At 31.7% G+C, this 15,740-nt stretch overlaps 1 protein-coding gene across 1 annotated transcript; it reads left to right on the top strand.

Moving 5' to 3' along the window:
* The first annotated feature begins 8,499 nt into the window (after positions 1–8,499).
* LOC111398905 (mitochondrial uncoupling protein 3) lies at positions 8,500–14,571 on the top strand. The gene is made up of 2 exons (XM_023026067.1): positions 8,500–8,964; positions 13,382–14,571. Exons 1-2 carry the CDS (start codon positions 8,584–8,586, stop codon positions 13,922–13,924), a joined length of 924 nt encoding a protein of 307 aa, XP_022881835.1. The 5' UTR covers positions 8,500–8,583; the 3' UTR covers positions 13,925–14,571.
* Positions 14,572–15,740: the final 1,169 nt, after the last annotated feature.

Below are 15,740 nucleotides of genomic sequence, written 5' to 3' on the forward strand. Positions count from 1 at the left end.
GTGACCCTTTATTTCTTTTATTTGATATTCTTGTTCGTTATGAATATATGTGTGGATTTTAATTATGTTCTCAATGTTTTGAATTTTTTAGCCAATTATTCAATAATATCTTGAACAATGATTGTGTAAAGATGCGGATTTTTGTTTAGACCACATGTTAAAATTCGATAAATTAATATAACGTGTAGAGATACATATATTAATTGTTACGGTCATAAATGAATTCTTAGAACTATTAGTACATTTAACTAAGTTTGATTCGCATAGAGATATAGAATTGAAGTAGTCAAATAGGCTCAATGAGAACTCGAGAGATGTAAATTGAATACAATAGAAGAATTCGACCGAATACTATTTTAGATTTTGTGAATCTCGATATTAGAAGTAAATATGACCAATAGGTGAATTTGTTCCGCCCTAACATCCATTTATTATTTGAATTCCAAATAACATTTTGTTGCACCCATTCGTATTTTAAGTAGTTAGATCAAAAATCACAATCGATCATCGTTTTTGTTTATTTTCGTCAAATAGTGGTTAGAGAAAATTGAATTAAGTGTTAAAGTATGGTCCTCAAGAAAACAATAATTCGGACTCATAAATCCACTTTACTACTTGTCACGATTCGTACACTTGTAGAATAAAATCGACAACAACTAACTCATTCCTCAAATTTTCATAATAAAAAATATGCGTTTGACCAAAAGAATTTTGGACTTTTAGTTTTATTCAGTTCAAGTATTTATACTTTACAGGTGAGATTTGCTCTCGTTTGAATAAAATTAGAAGAGACGTTTGACAAATCGTATTGTGTGTCCATCTTACGTGCAAGAAAATACGATATTTATGAAAATTGTTCGCTTTCTATATATTTACACCTTAAGTAACTCAAATCTCAGTCAATAAAGTGGAGATATTAGATTGCTTTTCCCCATTCTAGTCTTAATATAACTTCTCAACCTAAGTTCAATACAAATAAAATATTACGAATTTAATTGATTATGTAGCTATCAAACCCACTTAATAAGATGACACGTGCCATTTGTCAAGAATGAATGGGCCAAGATAAGTACTGGGGCGGGAGGGAACAGTTTTTGTGACTTTATTTGTGGGTATTATCTTGCCACTTCACAACTGAGGTTCTTATTATAAAAAGTCATAAGCTCCATTCATTTGGATATGGAATATGATGAATTACAAAATCCTTACATTCTTTGGCTAATAATAATAAGGAATATACTTCTTGACTGCTTTATTGTGATTCTTCTATTCGCATTCTCATTCTTGCTTCAAAGTATGAAGTGTAACATATGTTCAATTGTTTCACTTCGTCAGAACGCTTATTCAAAGATTTAACATGATTATAAATTTTGAATTAGTTCGATTTTTCAGAACAAAGTTTGATACAGACGGTGTTACACAAATCAGTCCAACAATTTTTGCATCTTTTATTTTTAATTTTTAAATAAAAGAAAGTCTTGTAAGACGGTCCGTATCTTTCAACACCGTTCATAATACTAACTTTTAATATTCTTAATACGAATAGAGATGTAGCATTTTTAAGAATATTCTCCTAAAACTTGAGCATAGCCGTCTACCCCGACCAAAGTCATCTCATGTTTGTGCTTTAAAAGTATGATCTAAACATTAAAATTGATGTGTACCCAAAACTAATAAATCTCACGAGCTAATATAGTGCACAATGAGGCCATACTTCTAGATAGTCATGGTAATGGGCCCTTTCATTTTTCTAAAATAATGCGATTATATTTATATTTATATATATGCAAGTACACTATAAAATTTGTTCTTTTTAACTCCATTAACTCCTGTCTTTATAATATACCTAACATGTCAATACGCTGATCTGTTTTTCACGTACTCTGAACCTTATCTTATCCATCTCGATCAACATTATCGTTTACATTTATGTACAAAAAGTATTATTAATCATAAAAAGAATCAAGAATAAAATTTCATTGACTAGGGCTTATTTGGAAATCAACAATAAGCATCTGCATTTGATTGGAGAATTTTTTGAGCTTATCTTCAAACTAACAATCAATTAGTTTCTCCTTTTGATCTTGAAGACGACACTACATTTTCTTGAATGACCTTTTTTTTGTGCGTATTACCAAACAACGAAGAATATGCTTTGGAGATTTGACCTATCAATTTATTTTTTAAATAAATAATAAAAGTATCCAGTCATTTCAAAGCCATTTAGCTTAACAAGAAGAAGGTTGGGCCGTTAAAATTTGGCACAACTCGATCGTCCGGCCCAAATAATTACACGTGCAGAGTTGAAGCCCATTTTATCATCAAGCAAACATGGGGAAAAATTCATAACTAAGCGACTAAGTATCATCCATTTCAAAATTAAGAAGAAAAGTTTCAAATTTTAAAAATAAGATATTTATTAAATTTTATTTATAATTTAATTAATTAAATATATTAAAGTTATAGATCTATACAATTTGATCACAAATTAACGATTTAGTTGGTCAAGTATTATTTTTCGGTCACAAATCACAATTTTTATATGTCAAAAATTATTTTACAGTTACAAATCAAAAATTTATAAGTTACAATTTATTTATCATTACAAATCACAAATATTATAATTCATAACTTATTATAAAATCACAATTTATCTTTTTCATTGGCCGCATATTATTTATTGGTTACAAATTAACCTATTTAATGATCACGGTCAACCAAATAATATGTGACAACCACCAACACTTGATGTCACCATCCGCTCACCACCAACAAATCAAATCCAAAACGTCATCACCTCACTATTGTCGATGCCTCCACCACCACCATTTTCAAACTACCACCACAACCACACTCCTTCACAGGCCTGTCAACAAGAAATCATCATTGTACCAACACGTCACTTCACCGTCAGATCCATCACCATCACCACTCATACCACCATCATCGTTACACCAACCACATCACTCCTTGGAACAAACCAACACTGCCATCTCTCGGCACCACCGCTAGCAACAAGATCCACTACCACCCTACCAACAAAAACATAGTCACCACCGGATCCAACATAAGCCCCGCCACCATTGGATCCGACAAATCCACTGAACGCCACGATTAAATCAGTGAGATATGAGGATGGTGCCTACTATTTATTATGAAAATATATCTTATATTTAAAAATAAAAATTCAAAAGCAGTGATAAATTGAAAGACATTATTGGTAGGAAGATCCCTATGTTATTTGCATTATCATGAAATATCTAATGTAAGAAAATTGAGAAAATTTTATAATAATTATTTTTTGGGCTTTAAATTTTTTTTTGAGGCCCCATTATAGCCGGAGGCCCAAGGCTACTGCCGTGGTAGCCTTGGGCCAGAGCGGGCCCTGTTTAAAAGTAGGATTCTATGTAATTTCCACGCAAACATATTATGCCTGGTTGTACAAGGATTTTTGAGAAATATCTCTTTTCTTTTCTTTTTTTGTGTGTGTGAGTGTGTGTGTTTTTTTTCCTAAAATAGAATCCTATTTACTAAAAAAAAGAGAAATTTTTTATTTGTACTTCATTAATATTCATCCATAAAAGTAGCAGACCAATTTGAACCGGGAGGTCGTAATAATGTTAAAACGAAAAAAATCCATGCCAAATATCCATAAAATGATTTCGAGATAGAAAAAATATAAAAAATCTCAAGTAATTGACAAATTAAATAATAAAAATTTTGTATGTCATGTCTATTCTAAAATCGTAGAAACATATTTCAGAGGCATAAAATCAATTTGAGCAGACTATATATACTAAATCCATGTTTGATAAACATTATTTGAAAACTCTATCTTTTTTTTTCTTTTTTTTTTTTAATACTCATTTTCAACCTAATAATGATATTCATAATGAAAACTATCAACAGTCAACCTAGGGGTGTAAGCGGTCCGATTTTATCGATTTTTGACAAATTTTCAAAGCAAACCGTTTAAATCAATTTGAGAAAAACTCAAACCTAAACAAAACAATTTTGAACGGTTTGAAAAAAAACTCAAACCTAAACTTAAGGGTTTGATCCGATTTTAAACCATCGATTTCTCCATATATTTTTTTGCCTGTATACTTTTATGCCATTAGTTTATAGAGTTCAATATATATTTATATTTTACTAGCAATAAATCTAAAACAAACTATGCCCCTATTTGAACCAAATTTTTGGGACAAAAAAAATTAAAATTTGGACCGTTATCCCACAAGTTCGGTCACCTTTGTTGACCTGTTGTTTTGTGTGTGAGACACAGCCTCCTTTGCAACAGTCAATTTTCTCATTATGATGATATGGAAAATATGGCTCAAATATGGGCTAAATATATCTACTATAAATTTAAATTTCAACTAAATCAAAGTGAAATCACAATAAACTAAAAAATATAGTTTTTCATTTTTGTTACTCTTTTTTAGGTTAATGACGATATAATAACGTTACAATACACTTCTAAACATAACAATTACACTATTATAAACAATAATTGTTTATAATATCTAAACATAACAATTACACAAGTTTACGTTTGTATGATGTTACGAAACACATTTAATTTCAGATTCTTACCTTATTTTGTTCCGAAAAAATTATTGATTTGAAACTTTATTTGTAGCAAATATTATCATTGAAAGTCTAGGATCTTTTTGTCTCCGATTTGGTATAATGAATTTCAATTCAACTTTGAAGTGGCGTGAAAAATCTGAAAAAAAATGTGTGGTGCCGGTAACTCAAAACTGTGTTTGGTGTCGACTGAAGTTCATTTAAATTCTGAAGAGGAAAAGGATTTTTGATAGATTATATTAGTATTGAGATCATTAGATATTAGGATTATTGAATGATGATGATGATGATGATGATGATGATGATGATGATGATGATAATAATAATAATAATATATTTGTATTAGAAAATTAGAAATTGACAAAAATACTCATAAATGAAAAAACTATTGAATTTTATATATTTGGATGAATTTTCAAAAAAATTCATTTTTTATTTTTATAATTTTTTCGCCGTCCAGTCTGGTTTTAAACTGTAATTAAAATTCTCAAACTCAAACCAAACCGGTCTTGGTTTGGGTCAAAATCATTTTGTTGATCGGGTCCACGTGGCACCAAATCGACGGTTTCTAAAATGCAATTTCGGTTCAATTTTCCAGTTTGACGATTTTTGCCTACAGCCCTAGGTCAACCAATATAGCATGTATCTGACATTTTATTAGTTGATGCATTAGGGCGACTAACGATAGTTTACACTATGAATAACATTGCTTTTTTCAGATACACATTTGCACAATAAAATATATTGTATGTAATTAATTTGCGAAAACAAATTTGTTTGATTCAGGACACGTGTCAACGTGGGGGGCCATAATCGTATATAGTATCCAAAATTAAAGTGACTACACAAAATTAATCTAATAACGGCATGCATTCAGGTGAAATTTGATTTGTTTCTGAACTTCTCAAACTATATAAATATAACAAAATGTTGAATTTATTTTTGGATTACTCTATTTGAACATAATGGACACTATAATAGTGTCCATAATACTCAAGTGGCGTCCCCCTGTTAGAGGGGGTGCATGTGGGACCGAGGGGACGTTACTTGGACATTATGGACACTATTATGTACCTCAAGTATTGTCCTTTATTTTTTAAATGAATTTGATTTCTATAAAATCTTTGACACGTGATAGAATTTCTTTTAGTGTAATTATATTACCACAACAAAATTTATTAAGTGCACCACAATTTTTAAATCTTTTCCTTATTTACTTAAATAGCTTTAAGTAAAATTACATAATTAGGTTTAATATAATTTTAATTAATCACACCACATTATAATCGCACAACAAACCTAAACCTAATTTCTTCTTCTTCTTTTCTATAATTGCTAGTCTTGTTCCATGATATCACATGTAAGAATTCATCAATCTGTATAAATCATTCTTTATAATTTATTTATTTTTTAATTCGTTAGAACTTATAATTGCAAAATGCAACTCTTTACCGGAAAATAGCATGGAGAACATATACTCCAAAGGGAGTAACAGTTTATATACCATCTTGAATAAAAGTTATGAATGATGCAGACCAAAGGAAAAGTGAAGGGAGGAGAAACATTTCAGTGATACAATAATTTTTAAGATTAGCAAGAGAATCGGAAAAATCATGTTGTACCAAACAGAATTAATTATGTCACTAAAATCTTCACTCATCAAAATGAACAAATACATGGATTTAAAACTAGGTATATAATAATTTATATCAAAAAAGGTCGACGAAAATTTAAATTTCATCCTTAAAAGTTTAGACTCTCCAAAAAATTACAAAATAAAGATCGCATATATGCATCTCTCCTTGTGTGTACTGTAATTTGGCTCATCTTCTTTTAATAACTTTCAAACATTTCAATGACCTCTATAAAATTATAAATCAAGTTCACTAATAAAGAGATATAGACCCATTTCTTTGAAATAAAGTTTTCTTCTTCTTTATCTTTCCCTTCTTTAAAAAAATAATTAATAAAATTGGCGTGAATGAGAAGAAAACCTCACCCATCTCTGTTAATAATTTGGATGAGAAGAAATGGGTAAGGTTTTCTACTTCTTTTCTCATCTAGTCCATATAGTCATGGATGCACGTAACATAAAAAAGTACACAGTGGAAAGAAATGTCTAGAAGAGAAGAAAAAGAAGAAGTTTAGTTGTGGTGTATTTATTAAAACCTATAAAAAGATTTTCATTTTTTTATAAAATTAGGAATATAATTGTAAATTTGTTGTGGTGTATTTATAAAAACTATATTTTGATTGTGGTGTGAATATAATGTGGTACATTTAATAAATTTTGTGGTGGTAATATAACTACTAATTTCTTTAAAACAATATAAGAATTAATTCTTGTTTAGCGTGGATAAAAAATTCAAATCTAAGTCAACAGTTAATTTAATTATACATTTCCTAAGATCCATAATTTTTTTAATCACATATTTCATCAATATTTATCAAAATCAACTAAAAGTCTAATTTGTATCTACATCAAGCAATGACTTAATATTTCAAACTAACAAGTTGCAGATTTTTAAGATCTATATATAATTTTTCGTTTAATTACATGATAACCAATATTAAAATAATCAGATAAATTTAAGCTAGACTTCTCAACTTTTTATGTGGTGTGATTATGCGATCTCCAACTTTCAAGATTGGAGCTCTAGGTTTTCAATCTATTTAAATGTGTGGATCCCCATTTGACCGAAATCGTCAATGTAAACTTTAAAGTCGAACAACACTATTTCTCAGTGATTCAGAGTTAGAGAGCAAAATATCAAACTACGAAAAATTCAATTGAAAGCCAAGCACAATTTCAATGGTGGTGGGGAAGGGGGTGGGAGGCGACCACTCCGAAATATTGTCTAAAATATATACATTTTGAGAATTTTATAATATATACAATGAGAAATAAGCTATTAAGTATTGTCTAGATTATGTTAAATAACTATAACATGACACATAATTAATTGATTAATAATTTTTTGTTAGATTTGTTGAATATTTGTCGTACTAACGTTCCTTAGCATAAGTCAAGAGCATCTCTAACCCAATTTCAAAATAGCTTAAAACGTCAAATTGGTGTGAAAACGAAGCTCCAATTCAATTTTTTCACACCAAAATTATAGTAATGAAATTTGGTGCAAAACGGTTCACTTGTTGTAATACATATAATTTTAATTATTCTCAATTTTGTCATTCATTTTATGCTAAAACAAATTTTAGACCACATTAAATCATTTTTCTATCCCATTATTACTTAATGATTTAATTTAGTTTATATTTGCTTTGCTTTGCTTATTATTTTTATTAACATTTATAATAAAGATCCTTCAATAAAACCACGGTTCCTCTCGGTCCATTTCGATTTACGGACACTTGATTCACGTTCTTCAACTATGGGTCCAATTACGTATGGTAAAACACAAGAAATAAAATCGCATGAGTTATAGGGTGAAGGTGAATATCAAACTTAAAATCGCCTGAATCACCGTAAATAATTACGGTTTCTTTTTGTGTAATTATGTCCACACACATTTTAATTGCAATGAATGTTTCAATTTTTGTTCATTGTTGCACTTACTTCCTCAGTTTTTTCTTCATATTCTTATTTTCAACCCTCTATTAATTTGCAAATTTTTTTCTTGATGATTGTTATCGTCCAACAAATTCGCAAGGACATAAAAAGATTTATTTACTCCCATAATTTTAAATAAACCAAAAGAATTAAATAAAAAAGTTTGAATAAATATTTGCCTCTCATTTTCATGTATGTTAACATAAATTTGGACAGAAATCATCATTAATAAACAAGATTTACTCATTAATTAAAGGTTAATGATAGAATATAACAACAAAAATGGAGATATAAAAGCGATAATGAGAAAATTTTGGACCTTAATTGCAATAAAAATTTTCATAGGATAAACTAGAAGATGAGTAACAGGGGTTGCCTAACAAACTCGTAACGACACCGTATTGCTCGACTCCAGTCCACCGATGGCGGCCGGCGACGACAACCGGAATCGCCGAACTGATTCTGATGTCAAGAAGATCCTACTGACGTCGCTCTCCGCAATGATAGCAGAGACGACTACGTTTCCAATCGATTTGATTAAAACCAGGCTCCAACTCCACGGCGAGTCTCTACCATCAACGCGGCAAGCTTCTGCGTTCAGAATCGTTTTTCAAATCGCAAAAGATGACGGCGTTTTTGGACTGTATAGAGGCTTATCCCCAGCCGTCGTTAGACACTTTTTCTATACTCCGATTCGAATCGTGGGGTATGAGCATTTGCGTAATTTAGTGCCGTCTTATGATAATTCGCCCTCCCTTTTTAGCAAAGCGGTTATGGGTGGCGTTTCCGGTGTCATTGCTCAGGTATTTATACACTCCATGTGGCAAAATTTAAATGAATCTATTCCTCAGGTATTTAAATACTTCTTGTGACAAAATTTAAATGAATCTACAGGCTTATTTAGACTAGATGTTTAACATTAGGACTTATTCGCTTCGATTCTTTCGGTGTGTAATGTTTTGATAACGTATATAGTCTGCAGAACAGCAAATGAGAGCCTAGTATGGGCATCAAGTACTATTATTTGAAGTTTCTTGAATTATTAAGGGAAAGGTAAAATTATAATACGGCTTTAAACTGTCTAGTGTATTGCGAAAGTCAAGAATGGACATTCAATTGTGAGTGTAGGAGCATAATTTGGGAGAAAGTGGCATTTTCTATATTTCTGTTGTACTATATTTTAAGTAAGAATCGATCTATAGTGAACTTATAGTCGTGAAATATCTTGTTTTTAATAGTCTTTACGGCCATATGATTTGGCTTTGGGAATTGATTAGTGTTATTTTATTTTGTATTTACTTTAAGTTCTAAGTCAATGAGTAAACTTTTAGAGCAAATGAGGGAAAGAAAGGTAAAATGTTCATGGACGTTCTACGTAAAAAGCTAATATTTTATGGGTTAGTATTAGAAATGCAGGGTGAAAGAAAGGTTGGACAAATGTAATATTATATTGTTGTTTCAGTTATTAGTGGACATAGACCATGTTTATCGAAAATTGGTAGAGAAATTAGCGCAATTTTATATTTGATGCTCAGATTCATATGAAAATGATGTATTTGCACTAACTTAGTTCTTATATTAAGTGTGTGTTTGAACGACATTATTTTGAAATAATGTATTTTGGAATAGTAGATTGATGGAAAATGTGTGGTTAAAAAATAAAGAAAAGTTTTGGATTTGCGTGTAATATTATTTTATTGAAAAATGTGTGGTTGAAATGATATCAAATCACTGTTTAGGAATGTATTTTTAACAAATTATGCGGCTCAAATAGGGCCTAATTGTTGTTTCTATCAGTGGCATTTCTATTATCGGAGTTGTGTGGTTGAACATACTGATGATAAGGATGTATGTGAGAGAAGACACCTATTAGATTGAATTCAGAGCAATGTGTTTCCTTTATGATGGTTTTGCTATCTGTGATATGTGCTTCTGTGAATAGCGGAAAGGGAAAAAATGTTTTAGTTTTAGGTTGTGAGGGTAGTTAGGATTGTCCATTTTCCATATTTTTAGTCTAGATTTAATTGATTGAGTTACAATTGATGTTTCTTGCTATCAATAGGGAATGTTTGGCTCTTAGATTTTTTTTTATTGTAAATTAGTCTTTGGTCTTGTGTTTGAGAGGCATCAAAGAAAGAGATGAGCATTCGCGGACAATTGTAAAGATTTATTAATAGATTTTTGAATTTGTTGACTTCATTCAAGCAATCGTAGCAGTGAATTCTTGTAAAATATGGTTTTATATACTGCCTTTCAAAATTTCTCTGAAGGGCTGAAATCAGAGTGTCAAATCTGTAGGTAAACCTGAAACTTCACCTTGAAATATTTTGAACATACGCGTCTCTGTCGCTAGGGTTGTGCAACTATCTGCGTTTGTGTTTTTTACTTGTACGGAAAATTTATTATTTTGTGATATGCATTTAGTCTGGAATAAATTGAGTGCCAATAAAAGGGCTGGGAGGGTCATTCAGTTATTCATTCAGAAAATGGAGAATTGTAAGGGAGAGAGTCGAGCCTCTTGGATGCTCGACAATGATGTGTAATTTCTTTCAATTTTTTTTGTGATTCCTTTCTGTTTTCATCAGTACAAAATTGAAGAAGGCATATACAAGTTCAATTCGAATCTGTAAATTGTTTAGTACCAATACATCTTTACAAATCCAAATAATTGTTAGCTGATCTGCACTTTTGACCTCTCATGGATGTCTCCATTGCCCTCAGTACCTGTTAACACAATCACAATTATCAGGTTCCTACCACTTAGTTCCTTAAGTGATGCAAGTTCAACCTTGACTGGATTATCCTTGTCATACATACAAAGCAAAGATGGAAAGCGTGATGAAAGATTAACGGACGTTGAACAAGATTAGAAACTAAATATATGAAGAGAATAATGAAAAGAGTTGAAACAAGTAGATGTTAGAGTCAACCTAGAAAATGATAGGAACGTCTCTCTTGACCTTCTATGCCCGAGAAGAATAATGAATCATAGCTCTCTAATCTTCTTCAAAACTAATTGTTGACACAATTGCTTATATAGGATATGGATGAGATGCCCACATCTGTATGGTGCTTTTAGGCGAAAATGGGATGTGACTGTGCTGGGATTTAATGACTGATAGTAAAGCTTTATGTGTAAATATATGTATGTGAATCAATTTAGAAATTGCTAAGTGATAAAATGAAGATCTTGGCCCTTCTAAGAAATAGGTGTGCATAGAATGTGAGAGAATTAAAGAGAGACAATTGTCGGGTTGATGCCTCTTGCATGGAAAGGGGGAGAATAATCAAGGTAGAAGGAAGAAAGTAGGTTTACTGTTGAAATATATTCAACCCTAGACAACCTTATTAATACTTTCTTGGTGTCTATGCAGATCCATTTTTTCATTCTGCTCTATTGAAAGTCATCTCAAGTCAAATCACAAAGGTTGTAGTTCTTTTAATAATATTAAATCTTGTGATTTTAGGTTCAGATCTTCCTCTAGGTTATCTATTATACTTTTTGATCACGTTTCCTAAGCATCTAGCTGTGTTTGTTGAATATGCCCTAACAATCAGTTACATGCAACTTATGTTCCATTGATGCCAATTAACCTATTCACACTCACACTCATACTCATTTTTCACTCTCCTTGTTTTACCGCAAATCTATCTCAACCTCACTGAAGTTGTACGCATGTTTTTATTAACAGCCCAACATGCAGTTATATACAGGTCTTGTGGGACTTGTATTCCCAAATTGCATTTTATAATAGCAGTATTTAACTACAAGTCATAAAAGATATTATTCGTTTTGCCCCCATCAATTTTAAGAATAGCAATGATAATTATTATCTCTGTAGCACGGACATTCTAAATAGGGTAGCGTGTCTGTGTTCGACACATGTCGATACCGACACTCTACAATAATCATTTTTCTTTCTTACTATAGTTGTTATATATTTTTAACTCCAAGTTATTAGTAAATAGCAAATAAGTACTTATATTTAAAAATTTCAATAAGAAAAATCAATAAGAAGTATAAAATTGAAGTTAAACTACATAAATGAAAATTTTTAAAGAATTTAATGAACGTGTCTACGACGTAGCGTGTCTGTACTTTTTTGAAAATCATGAGTCCACGTATCCAAGAGATATAGTATCAGACACACGTGTCCGTGTCGGTGCATCATAGATTATTCTATTTGTTTCAATGTATTACTTCATTTAGTACTGTCTCTTCTTAAGTTTGTAAAGATTTTCCTCCAACAAATGTTTCATAAGTTTGACTAATTAAATACCCAGAAGACGTACTTAATAACTATAACAAAATTTCAAACATACAAGGGGAAAAATTATGCCCCAGTAGTTATTTTTACTGTCCTTTCTTGTCAAACTTAAAGCAGCATCCTAGGATCAAACCTTGAAAAAGAAAATACAAATGGTGTATCTTTGGGGTCAATGGACTAGAAAATTTTGCGAAGGAGAAGCTTTCTTTTAATCTGTGCCTTCCATTCATATTATGTTTTTTCCTTGGAAAAGGTGTGATAAAATTGACGAGTCTTTAATGAAGTAAGAGAAAGTGAATGTGAAGTCGAAGGCCCTTTTTATATAAAATATGCAAGGCTAATCTCAGGGGGATCAGGCTATAGAATAGTATGGAGACTTCTTGACAATATTTTGGAAATGACATTTTTGTTCAGATGTGATTTTCTGCATTAGGCATTAGCCTTTATCAAATTCATTATGTTCTTTACTATTTATTTCAAAATAATTTGCATTTTTTGAGTATTTAGCTTACATGAAAATAATAATACGAATTTATACCCTTTGTACATCTATCATCAAATGTGAGAGGGGGAAAAGATGAATTCCCTTTTTAACATAGTAGCTATACAGGGTTAAGCATTGGTGTTCACATGCCTGCAGGTAGACATTTAGTTTGTTACGAAGTATGCCCATTCCTTGACAGTAATGTCCGCACATTGCTGTAATATTAACAAGTTTATTTCAGAATTTTCATGTCATTATGATCTTGCTGAAATGTTTTTCATCAAATAATAGTTGTACGAAATTTGTCCATTACTAGGCAGTAATGTCTGATCATTGCTGTAATATGAACAATTTTATTTCAGAATTTTAGTGTCATGATGATCTTGGTGAAATGTTATTCATCCAATAATAGTTGTACCGAGTTTTTTTGATGTGATGTTCATTATTTCAATTTTTTTTATAATATAGGTAATTTCAAGCCCTGCTGATCTCGTCAAGGTAAGGATGCAAGCAGATGGTCGTATGGTCAGCCAAGGCCTCCAACCCAGGTACGCGGGGATTTTTGATGCTTTGAAAAAGATCTTTCATGCTGAAGGGTTTGGAGGATTTTGGAAAGGTGTTTTTCCAAATGTCCAGAGAGCATTTTTAGTAAACATGGGAGAATTGGCTTGTTATGATCATGCAAAACGTTTAGTTATCAAAAATCAGATCTGTAATGATAATATTTATGCCCACACTCTATCTTCGATTATGTCTGGTCTATCAGCTACTGCATTGAGTTGTCCAGCAGATGTAGTTAAGACTAGAATGATGAATCAGGCTGTCAATGATGAAAACAAGGTTAAATATAAGAATTCTTATGATTGTCTTGTGAAGACTGTTAGAATTGAAGGGTTGAGGGCTCTGTGGAAGGGATTTTTTCCTACGTGGGCTAGGCTTGGTCCTTGGCAATTTGTATTTTGGGTCTCATACGAGAAATTCCGACAGATTGCAGGGCTAAAATCCTTCTGATAATTTTTTTGCAATCTCTTGCAATTTTGCAAATTGCTACTCTAATTCTTTGTACCATTTGCTAGTTAAGAAGGAAATTTAATAGTTCTTGTGATTCGGATTCTTGTTCATCATTGGCCATGAGTTTTAGTATTTGCAAAGAAACTATATAAGTTAAAGGTATCACTACACTTCAGAGACAATATAGTAGGTAGGCCTTGGAAGAATTTGGCCTTTTCATTGACAAGTGTCCAAGATTGAGATCTGATATGAAGACCATGAAATGCTTAAGAGGCTAATGGCCCATTTCAGCTTTCGGGATCACAAATTCTTTGGAGATATATGTGCTCTGCCTCAGCTGGCCGAAAACCAAGAGATGGCAAAGGGAATACTGGCTGGGGTTGGTCTTTTGCTCAGAATTCCTCTGGTGCTATATGTGCTGACCCCAACACTGTGGTTAAGTTCAGGTCATCAAGTTTGGGTCCCACTAAATGCCACGGCGTAAGATATTAGTATAACAAAAGTCGTAGTGAATATATAGCCATAAGAAAACTTTTCGACATTATTCATTTACTTTTGTTGAACTACCATATTAATGAGCATTTAGCTTAGGGATCTAATAATATTGGCATCCCTGCAAGTTCAGAGTCATAAAGCTTCTGATAAATTGTTTGCAGCTTTGTTGGATTGATTTAGAAAATGTGCTAGAACTTGTTTCTTATTCCTTTACGTAGTTGAAGTAGGTTGGTCTTTAATTTTAAAGTTTTAGTATTTAAGCTTTTAGTTCAGTAGCACCCTAGTCCACTGTTTAAAAATTGGCCGGGCCGAGGACCTGGCAAACCGGACAGCACACCTGGCCGGTTGAATTAATTGGACCGGTTTGCAAGTGAACGGTTGAATAGCTTGCACAAAATGAAACTTGCCATCCACCAAGCCAACAATGAATTTTATAAATTTTTTGTGCTAAAATGGGCATGTATGTTCAATGAATTATATTACAATGTCGAACGCTTAATACATTTACTAGAATAAAACTTGAAAAACTTTTTTATTTGGCTTTAAATAATTAAGAAAATCTGATAGGAATTTATTTAATATTTAGGCCCGGTTTGTCTACCGTCCTAAAATTTATTTTCTTTAAAATTTATTTACAACCAAACATTCTCACATTAAAGTATTTTGCACGTAAATTTGAATTTTTTATTTTTTTATTTATTTTTTAACTCAACATTCTTGAGAAAATTACTTTTTCAAAGTTCATTTCTTTTTATTAAATTATTTTTTATGGGCATCAAACGAAGGCTTAATAAGCCTAATTTCATGCAAGTTTTTAACAAAATATTTTTATTTAGTTTTTTGAATTGATTATGGCTCCCAATTGGTCCTATTAACAGTATGGAAAAAGATCCTGGTCCCTTTGGGTCCATTCCGGTGTGACAGCCCTATGCAAAGGGCCAGTGCTAGCACAGTCCTGAAAGTATACTAGTTAAAGTGAATATTAGATACTACTCTACTATGCATCCTGTCAGTTAGCTAACTGGGCCCACTCTACTGTGGGGCAACAAATACTGGAATTCTACCTGTCAAAAACAAGGGACCTCCCCTTTTTGGCCCCTGAGCCCGGGTTACAAAGGACGGTGTAGAATTCGAGGCAAGATCTGTTAAAAGTCTTTTATCTTTGAAAAATGCTATTTGTAAAATTTAGAGTTGGGCAAATCTTTCGAGTCGAATCGATCGAATCGAATTCGACAATTCTTGTCAAATTAAATATTCGAACGGGTATCTAAATTGAGAACCGACGGGTACGGTTGTAGACCAAGAACCGAAGAACCGAATA

Source organism: Olea europaea, chromosome 8 (genome assembly GCF_002742605.1).
Source record: "Olea europaea var. sylvestris chromosome 8, O_europaea_v1, whole genome shotgun sequence".
Lineage (NCBI taxonomy): Eukaryota > Viridiplantae > Streptophyta > Magnoliopsida > Lamiales > Oleaceae > Olea > Olea europaea.

Excerpts from the sequence above, each read along its gene's own strand:
- LOC111398905 (XM_023026067.1), top strand. The coding sequence starts at position 8,584 with ATGGCGGCCGGCGACGACAACCGGAATCGCCGAACTGATTCTGATGTC. Across the intron at positions 8,965-13,381 it reads TTTCCGGTGTCATTGCTCAG|GTAATTTCAAGCCCTGCTGA; the intron begins GTATTTATACAC and ends TTTATAATATAG.